At 50.6% G+C, this 25,326-nt stretch overlaps 14 protein-coding genes across 14 annotated transcripts; 7 read left to right on the top strand and 7 right to left on the bottom strand.

The window, feature by feature from the left end:
* Positions 1-8: 8 nt before the first annotated feature.
* On the top strand, positions 9-1,916 carry TUB1_1 (alpha-tubulin; the record flags this gene model as incomplete). Its single annotated transcript, XM_036774468.1, has 12 exons — positions 9-69; positions 121-152; positions 209-419; positions 473-774; positions 820-992; positions 1,043-1,166; positions 1,217-1,247; positions 1,298-1,416; positions 1,472-1,554; positions 1,606-1,640; positions 1,690-1,760; positions 1,815-1,916. The coding sequence occupies 12 exons, from the start codon at positions 9-11 to the stop codon at positions 1,914-1,916; spliced, it is 1,344 nt and encodes a 447-aa protein (XP_036632970.1).
* A 171-nt stretch (positions 1,917-2,087) lies between these two features.
* Positions 2,088-3,230, bottom strand: PC9H_004886 (uncharacterized protein; the record flags this gene model as incomplete). The annotated part of the gene is made up of 9 exons (XM_036774467.1): positions 2,088-2,145; positions 2,202-2,340; positions 2,393-2,445; positions 2,498-2,538; positions 2,586-2,693; positions 2,749-2,850; positions 2,911-2,981; positions 3,032-3,141; positions 3,199-3,230. 9 exons carry the CDS (start codon positions 3,228-3,230, stop codon positions 2,088-2,090), a joined length of 714 nt encoding a protein of 237 aa, XP_036632969.1.
* Positions 3,231-3,330: 100 nt separating this feature from the next.
* On the top strand, positions 3,331-6,243 carry PC9H_004885 (uncharacterized protein; the record flags this gene model as incomplete). Its single annotated transcript, XM_036774466.1, has 12 exons — positions 3,331-3,822; positions 3,880-4,174; positions 4,229-4,350; positions 4,403-4,669; positions 4,725-4,826; positions 4,879-4,988; positions 5,041-5,098; positions 5,149-5,229; positions 5,284-5,438; positions 5,497-5,773; positions 5,833-5,973; positions 6,022-6,243. The coding sequence occupies 12 exons, from the start codon at positions 3,331-3,333 to the stop codon at positions 6,241-6,243; spliced, it is 2,322 nt and encodes a 773-aa protein (XP_036632968.1).
* Positions 6,244-6,483: 240 nt separating this feature from the next.
* PC9H_004884 (uncharacterized protein) lies at positions 6,484-7,304 on the bottom strand (the record flags this gene model as incomplete). The annotated part of the gene is made up of 6 exons (XM_036774465.1): positions 6,484-6,561; positions 6,616-6,842; positions 6,900-6,992; positions 7,047-7,128; positions 7,183-7,193; positions 7,250-7,304. The coding sequence occupies 6 exons, from the start codon at positions 7,302-7,304 to the stop codon at positions 6,484-6,486; spliced, it is 546 nt and encodes a 181-aa protein (XP_036632967.1).
* A 628-nt stretch (positions 7,305-7,932) lies between these two features.
* PC9H_004883 (uncharacterized protein) lies at positions 7,933-8,622 on the bottom strand (the record flags this gene model as incomplete). Its single annotated transcript, XM_036774464.1, has 4 exons — positions 7,933-8,066; positions 8,118-8,171; positions 8,226-8,494; positions 8,564-8,622. 4 exons carry the CDS (start codon positions 8,620-8,622, stop codon positions 7,933-7,935), a joined length of 516 nt encoding a protein of 171 aa, XP_036632966.1.
* Positions 8,623-8,844: 222 nt separating this feature from the next.
* On the top strand, positions 8,845-9,917 carry PC9H_004882 (uncharacterized protein; the record flags this gene model as incomplete). Its single annotated transcript, XM_036774463.1, has 4 exons — positions 8,845-9,260; positions 9,308-9,377; positions 9,436-9,514; positions 9,562-9,917. The coding sequence occupies 4 exons, from the start codon at positions 8,845-8,847 to the stop codon at positions 9,915-9,917; spliced, it is 921 nt and encodes a 306-aa protein (XP_036632965.1).
* Positions 9,918-11,087: 1,170 nt separating this feature from the next.
* On the bottom strand, positions 11,088-12,176 carry PC9H_004881 (uncharacterized protein; the record flags this gene model as incomplete). The annotated part of the gene is made up of 3 exons (XM_036774462.1): positions 11,088-11,335; positions 11,393-11,931; positions 11,989-12,176. The coding sequence occupies 3 exons, from the start codon at positions 12,174-12,176 to the stop codon at positions 11,088-11,090; spliced, it is 975 nt and encodes a 324-aa protein (XP_036632964.1).
* A 129-nt stretch (positions 12,177-12,305) lies between these two features.
* On the top strand, positions 12,306-13,611 carry PC9H_004880 (uncharacterized protein; the record flags this gene model as incomplete). Its single annotated transcript, XM_036774461.1, has 4 exons — positions 12,306-12,460; positions 12,517-12,682; positions 12,748-13,170; positions 13,231-13,611. 4 exons carry the CDS (start codon positions 12,306-12,308, stop codon positions 13,609-13,611), a joined length of 1,125 nt encoding a protein of 374 aa, XP_036632963.1.
* Positions 13,612-13,929: 318 nt separating this feature from the next.
* PC9H_004879 (uncharacterized protein) lies at positions 13,930-14,983 on the bottom strand (the record flags this gene model as incomplete). The annotated part of the gene is made up of 7 exons (XM_036774460.1): positions 13,930-13,953; positions 14,010-14,159; positions 14,216-14,371; positions 14,425-14,533; positions 14,593-14,714; positions 14,775-14,848; positions 14,908-14,983. 7 exons carry the CDS (start codon positions 14,981-14,983, stop codon positions 13,930-13,932), a joined length of 711 nt encoding a protein of 236 aa, XP_036632962.1.
* A 255-nt stretch (positions 14,984-15,238) lies between these two features.
* PC9H_004878 (uncharacterized protein) lies at positions 15,239-17,705 on the bottom strand (the record flags this gene model as incomplete). Its single annotated transcript, XM_036774459.1, has 14 exons — positions 15,239-15,265; positions 15,321-15,470; positions 15,524-15,679; positions 15,739-15,850; positions 15,906-15,923; positions 16,101-16,161; positions 16,218-16,360; positions 16,656-16,678; positions 16,732-16,881; positions 16,935-17,090; positions 17,139-17,250; positions 17,307-17,428; positions 17,496-17,569; positions 17,630-17,705. 14 exons carry the CDS (start codon positions 17,703-17,705, stop codon positions 15,239-15,241), a joined length of 1,380 nt encoding a protein of 459 aa, XP_036632961.1.
* A 549-nt stretch (positions 17,706-18,254) lies between these two features.
* Positions 18,255-18,924, top strand: PC9H_004877 (uncharacterized protein; the record flags this gene model as incomplete). The annotated part of the gene is made up of 3 exons (XM_036774458.1): positions 18,255-18,425; positions 18,477-18,706; positions 18,759-18,924. 3 exons carry the CDS (start codon positions 18,255-18,257, stop codon positions 18,922-18,924), a joined length of 567 nt encoding a protein of 188 aa, XP_036632960.1.
* A 226-nt stretch (positions 18,925-19,150) lies between these two features.
* On the top strand, positions 19,151-20,289 carry PC9H_004876 (uncharacterized protein; the record flags this gene model as incomplete). The annotated part of the gene is made up of 6 exons (XM_036774457.1): positions 19,151-19,365; positions 19,417-19,557; positions 19,607-19,683; positions 19,734-19,841; positions 19,893-20,153; positions 20,201-20,289. 6 exons carry the CDS (start codon positions 19,151-19,153, stop codon positions 20,287-20,289), a joined length of 891 nt encoding a protein of 296 aa, XP_036632959.1.
* A 53-nt stretch (positions 20,290-20,342) lies between these two features.
* PC9H_004875 (uncharacterized protein) lies at positions 20,343-21,602 on the bottom strand (the record flags this gene model as incomplete). Its single annotated transcript, XM_036774456.1, has 4 exons — positions 20,343-20,524; positions 20,576-20,816; positions 20,872-21,292; positions 21,349-21,602. 4 exons carry the CDS (start codon positions 21,600-21,602, stop codon positions 20,343-20,345), a joined length of 1,098 nt encoding a protein of 365 aa, XP_036632958.1.
* Positions 21,603-21,784: 182 nt separating this feature from the next.
* PC9H_004874 (uncharacterized protein) lies at positions 21,785-25,288 on the top strand (the record flags this gene model as incomplete). The annotated part of the gene is made up of 9 exons (XM_036774455.1): positions 21,785-21,838; positions 21,888-22,886; positions 22,938-22,954; positions 23,016-23,253; positions 23,302-23,388; positions 23,441-23,593; positions 23,856-24,370; positions 24,419-24,631; positions 24,691-25,288. The coding sequence occupies 9 exons, from the start codon at positions 21,785-21,787 to the stop codon at positions 25,286-25,288; spliced, it is 2,874 nt and encodes a 957-aa protein (XP_036632957.1).
* Positions 25,289-25,326: the final 38 nt, after the last annotated feature.

Below are 25,326 nucleotides of genomic sequence, written 5' to 3'. Positions count from 1 at the left end.
CGTTCGAAATGCGCGAAGTTATCTCTCTGCAAGTTGGCCAGGCCGGTGTTCAGATTGGAAATGCATGCTGTGAGCTTTCGCGACGCGACGCGATTCTGCCGAGGCTGAGATAAATCATAGGGGAGCTTTACACCTTGGAACACGGCATAGGAGTGAGTGCGATATCTGCCAAGGGGGTATAAGAAATTGACTGATTTGAGCATCGCAGCCGGATGGTCGTCTTCTCAGCGACTCGCCCTCCCACTCAGATGCGGGCTTCTCCACGTTCTTCTCGGAAACCTCGTCCGGCAAACATGTTCCACGTTCCCTGTATATTGATCTCGAGCCGGGTGTCATTGATGATGTGAAGACTGGAATATACAGGTCTCTGTTCCATCCAGAGACACTTATCACTGGCAAAGAGGATGCCGCAAACAACTGTACGTTCTCCACAAGACGATTTATCCCATTAATCTCAGCGCGTTATCACCAGATGCCCGAGGGCACTATACCGTTGGGAAAGAGCTCATTGACCCTGTTATGGATAAGCTACGCCGCTTGGCAGACAATTGCTCAGGACTACAAGGATTCTTTGTCTTTCATTCTTTCGGTGGCGGAACGGGCTCCGGCTTCGGCGCGTTGTTGTTGGAGCGACTCTCAGCAGATTATGGCAAGAAGTCCAAGCTCGAATTCTGTGTCTACCCTGCACCCCAGCTCTCCAGCTCCATTGTAGAGCCATATAACTCGGTTCTGACTACTCACACGACACTAGAACATTCTGATTGCTCCTTTATGGTGGGTCGCTTATTATCATTCCAGTCCAGTCCTGACGCCGTTCAGGTTGATAATGAGGCTATTTATGATATCTGCAAGCAAAAGCTGAATGTCGCGTCTCCCAGCTTCACCAACTTGAACCGCCTTATTGCCCAAGTAGTTTCCTCGGTCACGGCTTCCTTGCGTTTCGATGGATCACTTAACGTCGACTTGAACGAGTTTCAAACCAATCTGGTTCCGTAAGATGCTTCATACATAACTTCGTGCAAATGCTGATTTTGCATCCCAGATTCCCTCGTATTCACTTCCCGCTCGCCACCTATGCCCCCCTTTTGTCTGCAGAGAAGGCGAGCCATGAGCAGAACTCAGTAGCCGAAATGACTTTCTCCTGCTTCGAGAATGGTAATCAAATGGTGAGTGTATCACGTCTGATATGAAGTGAGCATACTGACGATAGCACTAGGTGAAATGTGACCCTAGGGAAGGCAAATACAGTAGGTGTTGTGCTCTCAACTATCACTGCTGCTAAAGGTGTCCTTGGCAGTGGCTTGCTGCCTCCTGTACCGCGGCGATGTCATGCCAAAGGACTGTCAGAGCGCTATCGCCAGTATCAAGACCAAACGCACTATCCAATTTGTCGACTGGTGCCCAACCGGCTTCAAGGTAAGTTCAACTCAACTTTCTTAGGTTTTCCCTAGGTAACCTACCGTCGCTGTAGCTCGGCATCTGCAACGAGCCGGCCGCAACTGTTCCGGGAGGTGATCTTGCAAAGACTGCCCGCAGTCTCTGCATGCTTTCAAAGTGAGTCATACCTTCTATGAGGTTCCGTATGTGCGGTTGACATATTATTAGCACCACTGCTATCGCTGGCGCCTGGGCTCGGCTGGGTATGTTTCCTCACATCATCTTAAATACATTTCCTCATCAATATTTCAGACCATAAATTTGACCTCCTGTATTCGAAGCGAGCTTTCGTGCATTGGTATGTCGGTGAGGGCATGGAAGAGGTAAGTAACCCTGTACTCTTCGCAACTGTCCCTGTGTTATTTACGTCTCTGTAGGGGGAGTTCTCTGAAGCTCGTGAAGACCTTGCCGCTCTTGAGAAAGACTACGAAGAAGTCGGCATCGACTCCGCCGATGCTGAGGCCGAAGAGGCATATTGAATGTATGCTCCTACCTTGGGAACGTTACTGACATTTCTATCGACGGTGTCGTGGCATCTATCTATCTGTGTCTAGTCTACTTGCTTTCACGTTGGATATTGTTATTATGTACGGCTTGCATAGAGCATCTATGAAGTTGAGAGGTCTATTATTTCTATATTCTGTGCAAGATTATTCCATTGTAATCGTGATCTTGACCTTGCCATCGTCGGTCCTCTTCATGGTCACACTGCATCGCCAACGGTCAGAATGTGGGAGCAGATAACTTCGCAAATGAGTTGCTACCTTGAAAGATTGGGAACGACAAAGTCTGGTGCGGCCTCTTGTACCTGGCTTAACTTGTGGGTCGTGAGTAAGCCTATAGTTTGACAGCCAGCCGTCTTGCCGCTGCGGATACCACTTGGCGCGTCTTCGATGACGATACCTACGAAACGATATTTAGAGGAGATATGAAGGGATTCGTGCGAGTGGCCTACATTTCTCGGGCCCGACCCCGCATAACTTCGCCCCGAGCAAGTAGGGGTCCGGGCTAATTCAAGACTAGTGGGTGATATTACGTGTGACTGTCAGATAGCACTTACAACGGCTTTCCTTTCTCGACATCCTCAGCCGCAACGAACACCTTCGGGTCGTTCAGTATTCATACCGAAGCCGGTGGAGATGGAGTACCTTGGGAATTGGGATGCCGGCGATTCCAAGAGCTGCTGTCGCATACGCCCGTGTCGCGGAAGTGCAAATGGCCCAACATTGCTGGGGATCGGCGAGGGTTGGTTCCAGCTACTCCGTCGCGATGAGTGCGGGACGGGTCAATATTATGAACGGGACAGCCTACTTCTTCGATGATGGCGGATACGCCGGGGAGTTTCACGATGCCTTGTCGGCCATTGTTGGTCGATGTCTCTACGATAGCAGTCTCGAAGCGTAGTGCCTCCCGCTAGGATGAGGCAGATTGAGCAATGATTTCAAGCGGCGCGACGAGCACTTTACAGCTTACCTCTAGTTCATCTGGATCGGTTAGTCCGCAGTAGTTCTTGAGATTGTCTACCGTCCTGACACCGTGTGCGGCTTGACTCCATATTTAGCCCTAGCCGCATCAAAAGCACGCAGTCACGCACTGTCAAGGATTTTGTGAATATCGATCCCTGGATATGTTTCCTTGAATTTCTCCCAGGCACCGACGACACCTGCGGTGGAATCAAGGAGGGTCCCGTCCATGTCAAAAAGCCTAATAGAATAGACGATATTAAGCATCCAAGAAGTAACCGTCTCCACTCTAACTCACACAGCATCGACGATCACGGTTGCCACAGGCATCTTTACTGTTAGCAGTAAGTTCTGAACTGAAAATGACCCGCCACGTGCCAAGGACTCCGCAAGTAGAGCCACAGTCTAAAAATAGATCACTTCAGCAACCATGCCACCACGACGACGCCCACAATTCACTCAAGAGAGTATTGACCAGCAGCTGCAGCAGATTCACCTGCTCGACCCTTCTTCGTCTTCAGAGAACTTGGAACAACTAGGGCCGATTATCAAACAGATCCACACAAGCAAGCAACAAGAAGCATACTTGCGCACTATACAAGGTCTCATTGAATCTAAAGATGCTGAAATAGAGAAGATATGCGCGGACAACTACCAGGACTTTATATCCTCGGTATCGACCATGTTCACAGTCAAGGCATACACGGATAAAATGAAAGAGAATATTGCCGGCTTGGATGCCAATGTTTCTCAACTTGGCCGGGGCTTGGTGGACAAGAAACGGACACTGCTGCGGACGCGGAAGACTGCAGCCAACTTGGACGAGGGGATTGACTCATTGCAGGCTTGCTTAAGAGTTCTTGATGTGGTCAACCGCGTTGGAGAGATGGTGCAGGCGGGAAAATACTGGAGCGCATTGCGCGTACGTTGCATCTTCATCGCGGTCAAGAATAAATCTGACGGTCCCGGGCTTGTGCAGTCGCTTGAGGATATCGAAAGTATGCCACCAACTTCACTCTCACAAACACCATTCTTCCAACATCTACTGTCTTCGCTACCGTCGTTGCGTACTCAGATTAAGGATGCTGTTACGGCGTCGGTGAAGCAATGGCTACTAGAAATACGCAACATAAGCGCTGAGGTCGGACGGCTTGCGATGGATGCAATGGACGCTCGTAACCGACGGTGGAAAGCACGCCGTGACAGGGACCCATTGTTGCAAACAGTGCGCGTAGGTAGTGCTGTCGAGCTAGTCACGTACGAGAAGACAGAATGTAAGCATGAACATATTAAGTCGTTAATAATATTATTCATGATGTTCCTTTCAGTCAACGTTCTGGACAACGAGCACATTACTGTCGACTTTAAGCCACTATATGAATGTATCCATATCTATTCTACCCTCAATTCCCTCGATGACCTGAGAAGATCGTATCAGGCAGACCGAAAGGTATTCATTTATATATCGCTATATCCTACAGCACCTGAAGAGCATGGCAAAGGCCCAATCAGATCTCATCCTCCCGAACCCGCTTCCATTACCTCTATTACAATCCCTGACGCAAGAAATATCTGGGTTTTTCTTGATTGAGACGCGAGTCTTGGACACAACAGATAATTTCCGATCTGAAAGAGACGTAGAGGAACTCTGGGAAGCTGTCGTTTCGCGTCTATCAATAGGCGTGGATAATGCCCTCCAAGTCGAGACCGACCCCGGCGCATTTCTCCAGGCAAAGGAATATCTGACAAGCTTCATGGCCACGCTCGAGGTAGGTTTGTCTTGATGTATTTAATTTGATGCGCTTGCTCAATAGTACGCCTTAGTCCCCAATTTACCAGACGAACTCGATGAGCGCCTTCCTTCTCCTTCTCTTTGAAAAATATGCTTTGCTCCTCGAGAAGCAGTTTAGCCGGCGTTTCGAGAATGTAAGTCACCACTCATTATATCAATCCATGGTCTCAATGGGAAGGCTTCTAGATCGTTCTTCAAGATGACCATCTGCCGTTACAAGCTGAGACTTCACAGGAAGTTGATTCAGTATTGGACGTAGTATGGCTCGGAGAAGAGGAGAAAGACCTCCTTAAGCAGTACGTATTTCCTGCTTCCACTTTAGAGCCTGTACATGAACTCTACATTCAGAACCCCAGTACCCCTCGTCTTCCCTTGGTCACAGACGTTCTATCTCTGTTGCCAAGATGTGCGTGAAACCATCACGTTCTGCGGTCAATCTCGTTGATATTTTCATAGATCAGGTCTTTTATTCAGAAGTTCTATCAATTCATCGAAGGAATTTCACAGACGGGAAGGAATGACGAGCTACTATGTAAAGTGAGTGCATATTTTTGTGCATATACTTGACGCTTATCTGATTCTGGACTCTAGTCACTTGACGCGCTTCTCAGCAACTATGTTAGCAAATGCATAGGGCAAAGACTGGCAGGCACAACGACGCTCTCGCAGATAGCGCAGATAATAACGAACTTGGAATACTTCCAAGCGGCGTGTCCGAGCATAGAGACGTTTTTGACCAATTCACGGTAATACTGCTTGCATAGCCGATCTCGTTACGCTTCTATTTACCGTTCGCTATTACAGAGGCTGCCCGATGAAGCTCTCGGCCACAAGCTCCTTCCAAACGACGCTCACTCGGGCTCTCGAACGTATAACGGGATTGATCACCTCCAAACTGGACGACTTCTTCGAGCTCTCAGAGTATGACTGGACGCCTCGCCACCGGGAAGACACACCAAGCATGTATCTATACGAACTCATCAACTGGCTCACGACGGTGGTAGACTCGTTAGTGATCAAGGAGGACTACAAGGACGAAGCGTACAAGGGAGCTGTCGCATATATTGCTGAATGTCTCATGGTAAGTCTCCGAACCTTGACGACACCTCAGCGACCGAATCTGAATATATTCTGAATCAGGATTTCTTGACTGGGCGCAATGTAGCAGTCATGAACGAGAGCGCGATATCTAATATCCTGGTTGATGTCGATTTCCTCGAGAACGAGCTCAAGCGAATCGGTCGCGCACACCTTTGCTCTGTCTTCACTGAGCTACGTCTGGTAAGTCTAACAGTATTACTATCCAAGCTGTTTATGAACGTAGTCCAGACCACATCGATTCCACTGGAGAACGCCGTGCAAGACTTCCTAATCCCGGCCAATCGCATGAAATCTTACAGTGTGGTTCGCCCAAAGCGTCTACAGGCCTTGCTGGAAAAGCTTGCCAAGTATGGCACCACACAGCGTGATGCTGGCATGCGAGAACTGGCGGAAAGGCGAAGAAAGGAAGCAGATGCTGTAGGACGGATATTCCCGGGGGAACTCCGTTGAATGGCTCAATATCGGGTATGATATCAGTCAATGGTCTATAAATGCGTAGAAGGAATCTCCGGGCCTATACTTGTACAATGAAGGAACGTATCTTGACGATACTGTGATACCATGCTCAGGACAGCCAAGAACGAGAAGACAAAACGCAACAAGGAAGACTATGATAAGATGGAATCGGAGGGGTGTATGTAGCGGGGACGTGAACAGCGTGAAGTAAAGTACTGCAGACACATGAAGACATTACACTCGTCGCTTGATGTTCGCGCTCAGCCACTCCAAGCCCTCATAAAGACCATCGCCAGATGTCGCACACGCAGCCTATTTGTACACGTGGTCAACACGTAAGTTAATACGCTAGCAATTGGCGCTTACCTGGATGTACCATGTTCGTTGTCTCAGCCCGTGGAGGCCGAGTTTGTCAGTGATTTCGGCGGCGTTCATGGCATTGGGGAGATCCTGCTTGTTGGCGAAGACAAGGAGGAGGGCATCGCGGAGTTCGTCCTCGTTCAACATCCGTTGCAGTTCTTCGCGGGCTTCGGAGACACGTTCCCGATCATTGGAGTCGACGACGAAAATGATGCCCTGGGTGTTTTGGAAGTCTGCAAGCGACAGTTTAGCGCCATAACCGGCGTGAGTCATGGAAACGGGACACGTACAATGCCTCCAGAGAGGTCGGATCTTGTCCTGACCACCAACGTCCCAGACGGTGAATGAGATGTTCTTGTACTCAACGGTCTCGACGTTGAAGCCTACATGATAAAGCTGTAGCTGGAGCCCAGGCGCTTACGGAAAAAAGTTCGCACCAATAGTTGGAATTGTCGTGACGATTTCTCCCAGCTTGAGTTTGTATAGAATGGTGGTCTTACCAGCGGCGTCGAGACCAACCTTATCGCCCAATATTCAGCTATATGTACGGTATAAACTCGCGGTGTCACACACCATCAATATACCTAGGAAAAGCGGCGTAAGTGATCTGTGGGCGATACAGGAATCTGGGCAGACATACGCATTTCCTTCTTGCCAAAGAGGCCTGAGAGCAGACGTGAGACGGAGAGACCCATGATGGCGAGCGGGAAAGAAGAGCTGAAGAAAGGAAAGAGAAGTCGATGAACGTTAGAGAGCAAGAGGCGCTGATGGCAGTTGAGGTGGAAGGTGCGTGAGACTGGGAATGAAACTCCGCCCACACCCGAGTGCTTGACTAGAATCCAAATTGTGACAAACCTGGTCCTGTTCATGCACGGTTTATATAAATTTTAGATGTGACAGATGGAATACGTGGAACATGCTGCGCCTGTGCAAGATTGAGTAACTCTCGATGTGACTAGGTGCGGCACCGAATTCGAATTCAGATTCAACTTCAAGATAGAAGGTGAACTGCCTCAGCTCGTCAAGAAAACCACGATCATGTAGTAGGCTAAATTAGGATATGTAAAAGAAGAAAGAGAGAGAGATCATATCATAGATGTAGATATAGATGCAGACGTGGATAGTACAACAAATCAACAACAGAACATACAGAAACGGAGCGAAGCGAAGACAAAACAATGAAAGTAGGACTAAAACACATCATGTAAAATTACAAGACTAGCATGGGATAATTGAGACGAGGATAGACGTAGCCAAAGTAACATACTACGAAAGGCTTTTTGAAGTGTCCATTAAGGAAGTAAAGCAATATTAACAAAAGCTTCAGCGCAAACGGCTTTGAATCCGGTGGCGCCAATTAATGTAGATCCCGTTGGACGGGTTTGGATTATACTGGCAAAGCTCGAATAATACTAGTTGCTCCTGGAAGCCGGGATTGACCCAGATTTGAGGGCGACCTAAACAAATGGTGAGCGTGCTGTACAAGGACCGAAATCATTGCGACTTACGACGTCTAACCATTTCAAGGGCCTGTGTAGCGTTTACTCGCTGGGCGTACATCACTGTATAGACATTGTTAGTGGTTGGTAAACGATGGAGTTGTGGTGTGCGCTCACAGTAAGCCGCCACGACTGCCGCACTCCTCGACAAACCTTGTACACAGTGCACAAGGACGTTCCCGCCGTTCCGGAGAGCTTGGTCGATGAACTGGACGGCTCTCGGGAGCCATATCAAGAGGTCGGCGAAGTCGACGTCTTCCACTGGGATGCGAAGGTGACATATGCCAGACTCTGGTAGTTCAGCCGGGATAGCGTCTGTGCACACCGAGACTATGTGGGTAACGCGACGCTCAGTCAAGGATCGAGATGAGCGAGCCGCAGTGATGCTAATAAGGGAAGAAAGAAGGCGTTAGTAACGGCAGCGGATATGACGGTGCTAATAAACAGGCACCCACTTTCCCAGGTAAAGCCTATCTTCAATGATGGCATCGACGTTTCTCCAGGAGCTTCCCATGATGAGCACTGCGGTTGTCGAGGACCTGAGGTGAAGCATCCTGGCTGTAGCGACGCGTTTTTGTATTGCTAGTAAGAACGGCGGCGTAGGCCATGTCCCGAATGCCCTCAGGCGGCATTGGATCTGTCATCTGGAGTACTGCAGAATATTTTGCGCGTCGAGCTCCTAATGCGATGAGATGATGCAACGGCCAATGCACAGCGATCGAGCAGGCGGTGCGACATGATGTTTGCTGTCGAGGCCTCAGCCAAACACTGCGCCCAATATGGGTCGATATCCCGCCGGCGAAGGGTGCAAGATGTGATGCTATGCCTGTTATTGACCGTCGTCAGATTTAGAGCTGGCGCGCCATTGGACAGGTCTCGCGAGTACCTCTTCTTGGTATATCCAATTCCTGATCGGGGCATGTTCTCTCCGTCACTTGGTGCCTCGAGGGGAGTGCCTGCGCTCTGCATGAAAACATATCGACTCATTCCTCGACATCCGGACCTTGCAGCACTCGACGGATCAACTTACAGCAGTCACGGCTTGGAGCGCGTTGTGGAGCCCGACTTTTTGGCCACAAACGGAACAGAACATGAACAACAAGCAGACAGCAACGGAGGTGTCGCATGGATACAGCGTGTAGATGGTCTTACGTAAGCGCCGCAATATAGTGGCAGCATCATTGTGAGTTCGAAGCAAGCTCGCGACACTCCCTTTCTCCGAACCATTACTTTGACCCATTCCTTGTCATGAAGATCGAGTGGACATCGGTAAAGCCTTTGATTCATTAGACACAGGATCAGCATTTTGACTGGACTCCGGCCATAGGCTCAGTACCATCCAGATGGAACACCTAGACGGAGACCTTTGGCGTCAACTATGCACGGATGGCTAACAAAGCTCCGAGGTATAGTCTTTTTTTGCAGTGATGCGATATAGGCTCACGCTTGTCAGGTACCCTGCTGGATGACGAGAAGACTCGGTGGAAAGGCATCCAGGAGATGAAGGAAGCGCGAGCAATTCGGAAGTGGAAAAAGCAGCGAGAGGCCCAACGTAGAGCATCTGGCCATGGACATCGGATCGGCCGATTGTTCTCAATCTTTGGCAAGAAGAAGAAACCGGTTACTCGACGGCCCACCACCTCTCGTAGCCAATCTCGCGCGGTCGTCAGGACGAAAACGCAGCAACGGCCGAATCCCCCGCGGCATCATTCTTCTTCTCGAGGACACATGAGAGGCGGTCAAAGAGGTCGTGGCAGGCCATCCGCATCTCGTCATAACAGTTCGCGCAATCCCAGAGTCCGACAATAGTCTCATGTGAAGTTCCTTATCGGGTCTAGTTTCTCATTCTCTGTGTTCTATCTATCATCCAGGATTAGATGTATTTATTGTGGAATTCCGTTTGTACTTTTTTATGTAGAATTGTATATCAGAGTGTACGCGCCGGCAATATTGACTGCCATTTGATCTCTGAGCATCAACAAGTGACTGAGGACCGTACAGTCGCCGCACAGTCGCTTCAAGGTCGCAGCAGGTAGGCGGCAACAGGGTCCGAATTCCATCTACACGTGTGCTTCGATCGCGTGTCGCGACAAGCGTGGGTCTGAACCTTCGTCGGATGAATTCTCGAACCGACAGAGAACTGACCATGAGATGTTCTCAAAATCGATAGATTATTACCTCGCTGCATATTTACGCGCTTCGCTGACTCTGGCGTACCCATTATCTCCCCTGGATCTCATCGGGGGTCGCGGTCGTACTCTCCATCCGACAATTGGCTGCAAAAATGGGCCTGGGGCCAGCACTAGACGCTAGATTGCCGCAGAATATCGCTGGGGTCACTCGTGTTCATTTAGCTCGCGCTGCACGGTTGTTATCGTCGTCCGAGCATTCCAATCGACGCGCTTTTGCGGGCTGTCGAGCGTATTGTAGCCGGACGCGGCGCGCTAGGTTGTCAAATGTAAGTTTTTCTTTGCGGTGCTTACAAGCTGTCGACAGAACGCAACCTCGACCCCACACTTTGACCCGCTCAACAACCGACGTCCGGAGCCCAATGTCGCTGAAACATAGCGACGCAACCGTGATCCAGTGAATGTCAGAAAAAATGTAGGTTGCTCGCCCGGTGCACCGAGATTGCGTAGGTTAGATTCTTGGAGCAACGTTTGGCTATGTGAACGATTTTGCATACTAGCAATGGTCGGTTGATAGATTCGTAGAATTAAGCCCATAGAGAGGCAAATCCGAGTTACATTGCCCGTGTAGATACGTACCTCTTCGCGTCAGGTCCCCCTTTTTTCGTTCCATCGAGAACATACCCTCGCAATCGCGACATTGCCCAAGTTGATCGTCAGTCCTTGTTCTTGCGTCAGATACACGTTCCCCCAACGATCGCGACGTTTCACTGTGCGCCGAAGGCCTCCAAAGCCCTTTGCATCATCATCGGAACTTATCATGAGTTTCGAATCCAAGTGGTGATCGCATTCAAGGCATCGCGGGGTTCGTGTGTGTTTTCTTCCTCCGTCTCCGCCGTTTCTTACTGGGACTTTCTGGTCCTGGGCCATCGCCCTCGTCATCGCTTCCAACAGGAGGGCCGTCTAGATTGAGGAGAGGCCCGCGTAACATCGAGGATAAGTCCTTGGACTTGCCAGCAAGGACGGATGCCAGAACCGAGGTGATCGGTGCGGTCCCCCTGCTGTTCGTTGCTCCTTGTAGCTTCTCGGGAGAGGTATCTGCGAAAGATCGATCAGCTACAAGAAAACAAGCAAGCACAGCAGGAATGCACCAACCTGCTGAAGAAGACGCTTTCGCTGGAGAAAGGTCTGCCTTGCCATTGATGGGCGATCGCATCGCATGTTTAACGATATCGCGCGCGTTCTCCGGTAACCTATCAGATTTGCCTTCCAGGCACGAGGGTGGATGTTGTGAGGCCGGAGAAGGACTACGCATGCGAGCATCACCGCCATGCTTCTTCTTCTTCTTCTTTGGGCGCGAGGGCGTGTCGGGGATACCCAAATTAGCAGCACCGGCAGTTGGACGAGGAGAGCCGGGTGGTTTTGTTGGTATCTGAGGCGGGGGTCGGGGCGCGCTCTCAGGAGCTGCCATGTGGACCTTTTTGATCGAATCATGGTCACTAATTTTGACCTTCTTGCGTATTGCATGGGCACGACTCTCTTCGCCGTCGTCATCTGAGTCCCCTTTCTTGTTACGGTCCATCATGTCGTCTGCGGCGCGTTTCTTGCCCCCTTTCGACGTGAGTTGTTGTTTAAGTCGCGCTGCGTCGCGAGAGGTGCCTGCTGATTCAGGAATCGGTGCACCTACACCCAGTCTGACTTGTTCAACCGTCTCCTACAGATCAGCAAGTTCAAGGTTGGAAAACGCGTACCTAGGTGGCCTCCGCATGTACTCCTTCAGCTCATCCTCAATATTTCTGGTCGACCGTGGTGCCATCTTGTTGGAAGGCTTTATCCAGGATGTAACCAGATCCTGAGCAAATGACAGAGACATGTCAATCTGAGCCTGTAGGGTCTCTGCGTCTATCGAATCATCGTCCACCGGCACACTAGATGTCATGCCAATTGGCCCCGCGCGTGCAGAATAGAGATAAGCAGAACCCAGGCGTTGGTCGATGGTGGATTTGAACGAAACATAAGCGCGTGAGAGAATTTTCATCAAGCTCAACGGGCGCTTAGAGACGCCACAATGTCTGCCTCTCACCTTAAGCGCAAACGCGACGATTTCGATGATTCGGACGACGACGAGGTGTCGCTGGGCAGGCAGGTACTTCCTGTGGCGAATCTACCGCAAGACTTTGCTGGTGAGCCAGAAGATGGGCTACAATACCTCTTCACAGTGAGGTAGATCTCAAAATCTCTGACTTTGTCCAATATCCATCACTGAACACGCTCGCCAGACGCGATGCTCGCCAGCGACCACATATAACACGAGTCCATAACCCATACGACAAACCCGATCCAATAATACCGGGGTCAAGCTGTCCGCCAGCTGCTGCTCACCCTTCGCTGCCGTCGCTCAAGTGGCGACAACAATACGCGTCCCAATTTCGGAATTTTTGCAAAGTGTGCTTGAATTTCTGCTCTTACGAGAATACAGACGAATCCCTGACCAAGTACATGATATCCAGAACGCTTCACAGTCAACGATTCACGTTACTGCTGCACCTCCAGGTAAATTGATGCCCCATCGGAAGGAGCGAGATCACTGGTGGGCCTTTCTTGCCGGAAAGCCCGAATCAGACTGGAATCCACCCAAAAAGCCAAAGCAGAACAGAACGTACACTCAAACTACACGTGCCTTCGCTGATGATCCTGGGGTCGCGTATGGGACTCCTTCGAGCTCAAAGCAGGACGAAGATATACCAGGGGGAGAAACGTGGAGAATTAACGAAGATGGAGAGGTCGAACTCGCACAGACCTTGGAATACTCTGAAGAGCCAGCCGGTGGCGATCCTACCCCGCCTCCCGTTGCTCCCAAAACGGATGCAACACCAAATGAAGGCTCGAAAGGTCGTGAACCAACTCCAATTTTGTTGCGCCATATAGACGAAGTCAGCTTATTTCCCTTCAATTAGCAATTAGATATTCACTAATGCGAGGTTGACTCGCAGCGAACGGCGCTGCATTTACTGATGTACTTTGCACATTGGATGAACCTTTATTTGGAAGAGCCGGAAACATCAACAATGATACCGACAGAATCGCACGCGAGATGGATATTCGCTTTGCTGTCCCGCGTCGAAGACCATGTTTCAGCAGACGACATGAGCCATCTTCGTAGCCTCGCTCGCGCCTGCATATCCTTGATCAAAGTACGACTATCGACCAGCGGCACCTCCCCCTCGTCTTCGAAGGTAGACATGATGAGCACGACAAGTTGCTGGATGACAATCACGACGATAGCAGAATTATGGGCACAGAGGGATTTGTGGGTAGATGCAGGGGAAATGTTGCAATCCGTATCTACGGCTGAAGCCGGGGCCACAGATTAGGGTAGGTCAATTGTACATACAATCGCCGACATACACCCTGTCGCTTTGGCTTAGAGTCTAAGGCTATAGTGAACTTGGGAGGCGCTGCTGCAGGCGACCACTCGGCAACCCAGGCAACGATCGGCGGCATGCAGATATCCAGTGCAGTGGAGCTTTTGAATTTCCTGGCTGACAGGAACATATTGCAAATACTGGTCCCACGAGGCGGGCACTGCTCACTGTGATCGATGTCCCGGAACAACATGAATGACGCAAAGATAACTCTCGGTCTGTCGCTCATTGGCTATACGGATAACATACGACTATCCGACTACAAATCTACGACTCATCCTCTCGCACCATCTGTGAGTCAACTCGTCAGCTCTTCCTTCCTCTGCCCCAAGTTAAGGACGACCCACCAGTTTCACAACAACTGGAGGCTCTTTCCATGCCGGATTGTCGTCCCCGCATACGATCTCTCCGACAGTTCTGAAGCCGTGAGATTCGTAGAATCCCGTGTTAGCGACATTGCTTGACTCTAGATACGTTGCTCGGGAGGCCGCATCTGCCTATGAGGGGGTTCAGGCAACGTCATGCAAAACGACAGGATAACCAGAAGTTCTACCTCTGCAGTCACAGCGTCGAGGAGGGCGCCTGCGTGACCTCTGCCCTGGCTCCGTGGACTCGTGGCCAAGCCATCTATATGGACCATATTCTTCACCCGGTCACCATAAAGCCTTTCATTGGCACTCGCAAGCTTTCCCAAAATCTCTTTACGCCGCTGTACCGATGGTTTGATGAGAACATATAACCACCTGCAAGCGTCCCAAATACCTTCTTTATTTCTGCTGACCGCACCGAGTCCAAAGTCCAGGTGATCACTGCTACCGTCCAGTCGAGTATTAGATCAATAATCGAAATAGGTCGGTGTTCTGGGATTGTCCTAGGATACGGGCGGTGAGTTTTGTTTTTCCGTATTCCGTGTTAACACGATGCCCGTACGCCCTAACATAAGATTGACCATGCTCCACCACCAACATAATGTTGCGTCGCCGCCAAACGAAAAGAAACCATCGCATGTAAAGACCTTCTACGAATTGCCAACCGCGGGATGGCCTCTTGCCCTAAGGACACAATCAAATCTCAGTAACCTCCGTTCGATCAGGGAATGGTGAAGACCGTACTTCACGCATGTACCTATGCAGAGGATCGTTCTCAAAGGCCAGCCTCCACGACTCGACCGCCGTAGAAATATCTCCTACATTCCGTATCAATATTGGGGCTTCTAGCAACAAATACTGAAAATGCGTGACTCACGCAATCCGATTTCGGCAATATGGGGTACCCTTCTTGGCCTTGCTTGCGACTTTCCAACCATGATTCTATTGGACATGTTCACAGTGAAGTAGAGGAACGCTCGTCGTCTTTATGATGTTTGCTATGACTGCGGTCAGGGCCACGGCCCGCCCTTGCTGCGTTGGAGCACATGGTCGTACAATTGCCGCAGCCCCATATTGGCGCTGAAGACGGTTGCAGATGATCATCGTCAGCGGTTCGTGCATTCCATTGATGAAAAGCCTGGAATAACATGTAATGACGGGAAGATAGTTCTGCTCATTGGCTATACAGATAATATACGGCTACAAACCTACGATCCCTCATGTTCCCGCACCATCTATGAGACATATACGGTCAACACTTCCTCCTCCCTCGAACTAAGGACAACTCACCAGTTTTACGACCACCGGCGACTCTTTCCACGCTGGGTTGACATCTCCGCATACGATTTCTCCGACAATTCTGAAGCCATGAGATTCGTAAAACCCTGTATTGGCGACGTTACTTGACTCGAGGTACGTTGCTTGGGAGGCTGCATCTGCCTATGGGGTGGTTCAAGCGACAACACCCAAGGTGATAGGGTGGACACTCCTACCTTCGCAGTTACGGCGTCAAGGAGGGCACCTGCGTAACCTCTGCCCTGACTTTGTGGACTCGTGGCCAGGCTATCTATATGATACATGTTCTTCACCCGGTCGCCGTAAACCCTTTCTGTGGCACTCGTAATCTTTCCGAGGAACTCTTTACGCCTCTGTATCCAGGCCAGTATGTTGGTGGGAAGGTAGATGAAACCCTGGTGTTCTAACGTACCTTTTTTATTTCTGCTGAGCGCATCGAGCTCAAAGTCCAAGACATCACTGATACCGTCCAGTCCAGTACGCGGTCAACGATCGTAGTCGGTTCCCGGAGTTTCGGGGATGTCCTAAAATACGAGCAGTGAGTGTTGTTAACCGAGTCCCAGTGTCAAATGCTCGTACGCGATAACGTATGACTGGCTATGTTCCACCGACAAAATGATCTTGCGGCGCCGCCAAACAAAAAGAAACCATCGCCTGCATAGATCTTCTACAAGCTCCCAACCCCGTGATGGTCTCTCGCCCTACGAACCGGATTAGACCTCAGTGACCTTTGCTCAATCTCCGGATCATGATGGCCGTACGTCAAGCACGTACCTCCGTAGAGGATCGTTCTTAAAGGCTAACCTCCAGGATCTGATCGAGGTAAGAATATCTCCTGTATTCCGTGTCAATATAAGGGCCTCTACTACGAGCAAACCATGCGCGACTCACGGAACTGCATCTCGGTAATATGAGGTGGTCTTCTTGGTGGTTCTTGTTTCTTTTCATCCATGTTTTCGTTGGTCATGTTCACAGTGAGATAGCGGAACGCTGGTTGTGGCGACTGCGGTCTGAATACTATGGTTCCTGCTGCGCTAAAGCACATGGTTTAAGCCGTACAATCGCCGCAGCTACGCGCCCCAGGCTGGCGCTAACCGCGTTGCAGATGACCGTCGTGATCAAAGGTCTCGAAGCACGCATCGGGGATCAATCCTTCTAGAGTGTCACTGCGCGCAACGGCGACAACCAAGGTGACTCGGATGATAGTGAATTTCCTCGCTGACGCTCATGTATTTTACATCCTTCACTGTTCGGATTGTCACGGAACAACATGAATTTCTCGGCTTGTCCCTCGTTGGTTATACAGATAACATAGGACCATCACCCTACAGCCAACCATGTTCTCGTACCATCTATAAGACATACGGTCAACTCTTCCTTCTCCTGCAAGTGAAGAACGACCCACCAATTTTACGACAACTGGCGGCTCTTTCCATGCCGGATTGTCGTCCCCGCATACGATCTCTCCGACAGTTATGAAGCCGTGAGATTCGTAGAATCCCGTGTTAGCGACGTTGCTTGACTCTAGATACGTTGCTTGGGAGGCCGCATCTGCCTGTAAGCGGTTTCAGGCGGCATCACTCAGGACGATAGGGCAAACACTTCTACCTTCGCGGTCACGGTATCAAGGAGGGCACCTGCGTAACCTCTACCCTGACTTTGTGGCCTCGTCGCTAAGCCATCTATATGGACCATATCCTTCACTCGGTCACCGTAAATACTTTCTGTGGCACTCGTAATTTTTCCGAGGACCTCTCTACGCCTCTGCATGCACTTAGTAAGAAAGTATAATCCCCAAGTGTCCCAAAATACCTTCTTTAGTTCTGCGGAACGTAGCAAGCCCCAAGTCCAAGTCGTCGCTGCGATCGTCCAGTCGAGTATGCGGTCAATGATTGTACCCGGCTCCCGAAGTTCTGGGGTTGTCCTAGGATACGGGCGGTGAGCTTTGTTTTGCTGTGTTCCAGTGTGAAATGGTCGTACACGATAACATATGACTGTCCATGTTCCACTGTCAGCATAATTTTGCGCCGCCGCCAAACGATAAGAAACCATCGCATATATAGGTCTTCTACGAATTGCCAGCCGCGGGACGGTTTCTTGCCCTACGAATACGACTAGATTAGACCTCGCTAGTGACCTCTATGGATCCACGAAGTGTGAAGACCGTACATCAAGCATGTACCCCCGGAGAGGATCATTCTCAAAGGCTAGCCTCCATGACTCGACCGCGGTAGGAATATCCCCTGTATTCCATGTCAATATTGGAGCTTCTAGCAACAAATGCATAACATTGTGTGACTCACGAGACTTCATCTCGGTGATACGAGGCGCTCTTTTTGGCTGTGCTTGTTTCTTTTCATCCATGTTTTCGTTGGACATGTTCACAGTAACATAGAAGAAGACTCGTTGCTCTTATAGTATTTTCCTGGCCTTGCGATGACTGCGATCTGAGAACTGTAATTCCTGCTGCGTTGAAGCACATGGTCCAAGTCGTACAATTGCCGCAGCTGCGCGTCTCAGGCTGGCGCCAACCACTACGCAGATGACCATCGTGCCATCCACTGATCAAAGGCCTTGAACTAATCGTCGGCACTTCTAGAGTGCAACTGCGCGCAATGGTGACCCGAATGATAGCGAGCCGAGCCTGACCTCCGAAGTTAGTGATGCATATGGTGAAAGAAGTCGATTTTGGACCACGTCGCTTGGAACGATGGCCTGGCTCCCATCGCTCCTGTTCCGAAAGCGCGGTGGGAATGAAGAAGAGGTTCTAGTATTTGATTCTGAGAATTGTTGTGATACGAAGTGTGCGAAGACGGTAGTGGCTTACGTCCAAGGCCCAACCTTATTCGTTGCTTCCCGCCAGCACGTTCGCTCCTCACTTCGTTTGCCTTCGCCCAGCTTCGCCGTCGTTCTTTACCAGCTACCACCATGATGTTCGCTCAGATCCTACTCGCCCTCGCCCTTGCGACTTTCTCCCTCGCGTACCAAGTTACTTCGCCTGGTGGGTCCCAAAGTTGGACCACAGAAGGGTCCCAGCTCGCCACATGGACACGCGTGGATACCGACCCGCTGAACTTCACTGCTGTCCTCACCAACGAGGTAAGTTTGCCAGAGTTCATCCATCAGACTTTAGTGCTGACGGTGGCAAAGGATCGCAGCGTTATGCCCCAAAATAACCAGATCCTCGCCGCCTTGGTTGACGGCACTCTGGAACAGATTCGGTTGAACCCGCCCAACGGCGGGTGGCCTACCGGAAAAGGCTTCAGGCTTAATTTTTGTCGGGACTCTCAGAGCCTCGAGGCGATTCTTGCCCAGTCCAATCAGTTTGATATAGGCCAGACCACTTCGACCCCCCTCAGTACCCCTCGTTCAACTACTACGTACGTTTCCTGCTGGTGTTGTACGCGTTTTTATCTCATCCAGGAATTTTAGCCCTGTCGTAAACACCATTCCCGCTGCTACGATCACCCAAACACCCCCCACCACCAGTGTTGGCGCTGCTAACCCCGCGCAGACTTCGAATGGTGCCATGTCCGTTGAAGCGAAAAAGGGCGGGATTCTAGGTTTGATGGGGTTCCTGGCGTTGATGGTCATGTAGTTCACTTCCCGTAGTCACGGTCCTTCACTCTTGTTTCTTGGATCTCACCATACCCATTGTCACTTTCTTGCCCGTGTGTTGAGGTCTGCAGTAAGGGAGAGTATGCTTTATAGGGGGAACATAGGGGTAATAGGGGACGGGCGAGTTTATCAGTAATCACGTTCATCGCAGCCATTGTTTGCACTTGAACTCCAACCACCATTTCATCGGGCCCACGACTAGGAGCATGGCAAGCACGAACTCATTTGAACATCTGCTTCCTCCAAGCTGGAAGACTCAAGTGAATGTCTGGTTGGGGGAAGACACTCCTTCATTTGATTACGGAGGTTATGTTGTCGGTGAGGCGCACAGGGAAGCGTTCCTGTTCGGGAAGGGCAAGACTCCGGCCGTCCTTGCTGGATCGCCGTTCTTCACTGAAGTGTTCGCTCAGCTTGGTTGTGAGTGAGTGTGCCGCCACTTCCTGGTTGCTCGCACTGACCCTGATGCGCGAAGGGTTAAGTGGCACGTCCAAGAAGGGGAGACGTTTGAACCTGTAAAGCATGTCGCTACAGTCAGCGGGAAAGCTCGGCATCTGCTGCTCGGCGAACGTGTCGCCTTGAATATGCTTGCTAGGTGCAGCGGTATTGCTACCAAGTAACGCATATACTCTCCGATACATTCAATCGTAATGACATGAACACAGATCAAAGCGGGTGAAAGACCTAGCTAGATCGTACGGATACCAGGGGACAATAGCTGGGACTCGCAAGACAACACCAGGTGTGTTCATTCCCCACTACCTACAATCAGCACGCTCACGCACCCTGAAGGCTTCAGGTTGGTTGAGAAGTATGGCATGCTCGTCGGCGGAATCGATCCACATCGCCATGATCTTTCCAGTATGATCATGCTGAAAGATAATCATATCTGGTCATCTGGTACTGTTTATTGATCCTTTCCCGATTAAGTTACCTATTGATGTATTGTAGGCTCCATCACGGCGGCGATACAGCAAGCTCGCGCAGTAGGCGGTTTCACCCTTCTGCTGGACGTGGAAGTTCGGAACGAGGCAGAGGCAGATGAAGCAATTGATGCTGGTGCCGATGTTATCATGTTGGATAATATGGAAGGCGTTGAGCTCGTGGATGTTGCCAGACGCCTGAGGGAGAAGTGGAACGGCAAGCGGAAATTCCTGTTTGAATCTAGCGGTAACATCACAGAATCGAATCTTCAAGAGCGAGCGATCAACGGTAAGTTGCTTATTTTCGTTCACGAACAAGGTTCTCATTCTGTTTAGAAATCGATATTCTTAGCACAAGTGCCGTCCATCAGTCCGTTCAGCACATCGATTTCAGCTTGAAGATACAGATGCCAGATCACGCGTAAAGGACATTGATACCAATGAACCAAGACTGCACATACAGCGCCGTAGTAAACACTTATTGGACTAAATTAAACAATTTCAGAGCGTTGCCACCTTCTACGCCGTCCTTTTGTTCTTGAGACCATCCAGAAACTCCCTGGATGGCTTCAAGGTTTTCCACAACGCTGCGCCATTTGATTTCTCCGTTCAATGGAGGGAAGAAAGGATGGTCAGTACCAAACATCATACGTTGGCTCCCTGGCAAAGTGGATCTTGCGTCCGCCGAACTGCTGTGGTATTTTCCCGAACGGCCGATCGTATCAGCAACGAATTGCAATTCTTCCGAGCCGTAGGAAACCGCGTCGTAGTATAGTCGGCCGATGTAATATCTAGCATCATGCTTGAGGCGTGAAGCAACGAGGGGATCGTGGTGTATACATGAGGCCAACCGCGAAGATAACTGGGTAAGGGCGCCGCCTGAATGTGCGAGGAGGAGACGAAGATCGGGGAATTTGTCCAGCACTCCAGCCAAAATTAACCGTGTGGTTGCCTATGTGAGCAAGCGGTTATTCCTGTACATTGAGAGTTACGTGAATCTGACGAACGACTGTTGTTTCAAATGGGAAGCCCAAGGCGAGAGGAAGCACGTGTCCGTTTTCCTTCTCGCCCCACGCGTCGTTATCAACGCCGTAATGTGGATGCAAGAACACCACAAGCTTCTCCTTTTCGATGGCCTCCCAGACGGGGTCCAGTGCTTCGTCGTCTAGACCTTTGCCCACCCCCCTCGTCCCCATAATTAACCCCTTCAAATGGGGTAATAGAGATATTTGCCGCACAGAATCGAGCAGCGCACTCGTAGTGATTCCTGGGACTAATGGCAGCATCCCGAAACCGTATAAACGTTTAATACGTTGGTCGCTGATAATAGGAGACGAAGAGCAGTATTCTTCAAGGTCGTCGTTCAACTTTATGGCGATATCCGACGCGTCTGGAGCGGGGAGGAAGTCAAGCCATGGATTGGCCGAGCTGCGCTTGAGGGAAGTAAACATGAATTCTGCCGCGATACTCTCAATTCGACCCACCTTACGATGGATACGTCGATTCCATGTTTGTCCATGAAGCCGAGCTTCTCATCACGACTCCAATACTGGGGGCCAACTGGACGTCCCCCACTCGGCTCGTGATCCAGTATCAGTAACCGTTCGGAAGGCTTGCTGTCCGTGCTTGCCGCCGGCGCCGGTATGATACGAGGCACAGCAGACCGCGACCTGAGCAATTCTGCGTAGCGCGGAAGGTATACGTGAGTGTGAACATCGACCAGCAGTTTCTTCAACATTTTGGTTCGAGATAAGATAATTCCTGCAGGGACCCTTATATATACCGCTGACATAATCATGTGACTTTCCCACACATTTCCTTCCGAGATCCCGATCGAATATGGGAGATCGGCGGAGATATTTATAGACATCTTTGAGGAAGCTCACCTCTCCTCGTCCTGTCACTGTGCCGCAGCAAGGCATGCATGTCTTCCTCAACGTTATCGGACTGGCAATCGATTCGCGAGAATGTCGAGTAAATTCCTGTTTCTCAGCGCACATTTCTGACAATACTTGGTGTATAGGTCAAAGCGGTCGCGAGCATGCTCGTTGCCGTTGAAAGCAAGGTCGAGGAACTAGCGACACGTTCCGAGAATGAGATTTTTGAGCTGCATTCCCAAACAAGCAATTTGCAAACCAGAAACAGCGAGCTCGAGGTTGAAGTAAAGCGACTACAGAATGATAACGCAGAGCTCAAGAGGATAGTGGTGGTACAAACGTCTGAGATGGAGACCGTAGTGCAGGCGCGCGATGATGCACTCAAGAAGTTGAGGCGTGTGAGACGGGTAGCCAGGGACCTCATGGATGAGAAGAAGGTGAGCTTCGAGTTTAACGGCGGTGTAGACTTAAGAGGACATAAACAGGGCTGGACTCAGTTAGAGTCGCCGCTCATTAGAAGGAGGGCCTCTGGCTCTATGAGCGAGAGTCAGGAGAATTCATCAGCTGCAGAAGAGTTCTACGACGCGACTTCTAGGCTATCCTTATCGACGTCCAGTTCGTCGTCGCGTCCTGCATCGTCAGGGAGTGATAGAACTGCTCGCCCCATCGCTGACAAGGAGCCCGCAGTACCAGCCGCAGCACCAGTAGCCCAAAGTAATGCTACTACGCGCCAACTGCCTCAGAAGGCGTCGACGGCCTGTGCAGAGCTTATTCGAGCGAAATGGAACTCAAAAAGTGAACCTCTTATCCCGAAGGGTGCGCCAGTGACGAAACCAGTATCCCGTACTGTACCATCAACGCGAGCTACCTCGCCAGTGCCTGGGCCGGGAAACAACAAAGCGAGCATATCAGGGAGTAACGTGCCGACGCGCCCTGCGTCTCCGGTACAACCGACCGCATCTACTGCCTTGACTCGCAACTCGTCGACCAGGAGCATGCGACAACAGAATATTCTACGAGTTCAGATACTTCAAGGGCAGAAATGGAAGTTAAATACCAATAAACCTCCTCATCTCCCAATGATCAAGGAGGCGCTCCAAAGCGTGGAAGATCCCTATCACTTAGTTGGACTTTATGAAGACGAAGTTGAGCTTTAATCATTCAACCTTGATGTTGTCTGACGCCTTACCTCTTAGTGTGAAACGATTGAAAGGTGATGTGCTTTGCTTGTTCATCTACCTTATCAATTGTGGGCTGAGACTATACATGTGTAGGCTTGCGCATGAGCCGACTGGGCTCCGGATCCATTTCTTATGGGAGAAGTCTTGCGCTTTCATGATTGATCCGTTATTCTTCGAGATGTTAGCTCCTGCACCGGTTGAAAGCTATCTTGTTGATTGGGCTCCAAAGACCACGACAAGCAACGGGCGCATCAGCAAAGCCGTTACTCGCCGTACGAAGGACGATGGTACATCGCCGGCGTTACATGTCTTCAGTTATGTTTCGAGCCAGGTGCGTATGAAACGATGATGAACGCCAGACACTGAGGAAATCGGGCAGGATGAGGGTGTGTGGTACTATTTAGGGGCACATTCTTTCCACGTCGCCAAGTTTGTTCAGCCTCTTTGGGAAACACTAGCTGAGGCGGTATGTCATCTCGACAATCAGTCGCGCCTTGACTCAACCAGGAACCTCGCAGTCGCAGGCGCTCGTTATCGAGCAGATTCAAGCTCGCATAGAGTCGGTTGACGACGATGACACGAAGGCACGGCTTGCAAGTGGAGAGTGGCCCGCGTTCTGCCTCAAGATGGAGAACAATAACGAGGAGCATGCGGAGATGACTTATAACATGGTGCAACGGTTGGAAAAATTGAAGGAGCTCGAGGATGCAGAGTAATCCAGTACCGTCTAGCCAGGTGTGGTAGTAAATTTCTGATCATGATATTTGTTGGTTGCACGCTGTTGCGAGAGTCGTTAGTCACTTCGCCATATGGTTGCCGACCATTGTTGCTGTGTTTGCGCTTGGCTTGTCTCATGATTCAGAATTCGGACCCTGAGCCTTTTTGAGCTCCCCCCCGACTGTTTCAAGGCTCTGGTCTCTGATACATTGCCAGCTTGGACTGGGTCCACTTTCCTTCACCACCTTCCCGATGTCGCAGTTCCGGGGCACGTCCTCGACGCCAGTTCGCCTCATCCCAGCGATATTGATTCTAGTGCAATTAGCTGGTGCTGCTTGGATCCCAGAATCCCCTGCTGGTGTGTCGTACAGCTCACAACGAATACGACGAGGGGGGCTCCGAGGAGAGTCGAGAGCGAGAATATGGCCGCGACAGAATCCGACTGGCTCCTCATCGGCGGGTCCTTCAAGTAGCCAGTCAATCACTCTTTCCTCGAGCATCTCCCCTTCGCCGTCGAATTTTGCTGCGGCTGCTCCTGTTGCACCCACTGAAACAGAGTCTTCACGGTCATCAAGTGTCGCGGTGACTTCTACTTCTACGATCTTGTCTGAGACAACTTCGTCTTCGGTGCCTCCTACAACTACCCGTACGACGTCCACGACATCGACGTCTACTACCCCTACCACGTCGGCGAGATCGACTTCGATTTCCTCCACAGTGCCATCTTTGAGGTGCGGTTTCTGTGGTCGTGATCTGTTCCATACCTAACTGTAAACTAGGACTACGCGATCATCAAGCAGTTCGACGGACTCGTCGACTCCATCGCCAATATCCACTGATTCCGAGTCCGCCCCAGTGACTACATTCGTTGCCAATGGGCAGGGTCTACTCTCTACCATCCGAATTTTACCAACATCGTCGTTACCTCCCAACGCGGCCAATACCTTCGCACCTTCAGCAACAGCCAGTGCATCAAGTGCGACTTCTGATTCGTGAGTATCCTGGATATACTCGTGTCCTTTGTGTAATTTCTGACAGTAACGTATGATAGGTTCTGGAACAACAAAGGCGCTGTCGCTGGTATTTTCACTGCTGGCGGCCTTGCTGTATTGGCTCTCATGGCCCTTGTTGGCAATTACATCCGGCGCTACTATGCCAGGAAGGCAGAGGATGATATTCTGCGTGGGTTTCAAGACGGGGCCTCTGACTCGCCTCGCTACATTGACGACTCGCCTACGCCAAGTATGGCAGAGATCACAACCCCTGCCCCAGCTGGTTCATATCCTGATCGCAACGTATTCAATGATCCTGCCCCGCAACCTCAGTATCCGCAGCCTCAGTATCCCAGTCTTGCTTTAACGCCTGACTATCCCCCCGGAACGCAGTACCAACCATACGGCGCACCCACTCCCGAGATCTCATACGGGATGGCCATGTCAGATGATGAAGAATATCGTGCCGTCCAGTCCGCCTCAGCGCAGGGGTCACCTGCATTAACCAGTGCTTCATCATACTCATCTTACTCATCTGCCAATCCTTTTGCAAGTCCCGTCGCCGCTCCCGTCCCTTCACTACGTCTCCCCCACTCCGACAGTTATCAAAGACCGATCTCTTACGATTCATTCTACGCAAACTCGCCAAGAGTGTAAATGGCTGAGCCATTTTGTGCGTCCAACGACTACGCGAT

The sequence above is a fragment of the Pleurotus ostreatus genome (assembly GCF_014466165.1).
Source record: "Pleurotus ostreatus strain PC9 chromosome Unknown scaffold_3, whole genome shotgun sequence".
NCBI classification, from domain to species: Eukaryota; Fungi; Basidiomycota; class Agaricomycetes; order Agaricales; family Pleurotaceae; genus Pleurotus; species Pleurotus ostreatus.
The sequence above is the reverse complement of the archived record's forward strand: the minus strand, read 5'-3'. Positions and strand labels throughout refer to the sequence as shown.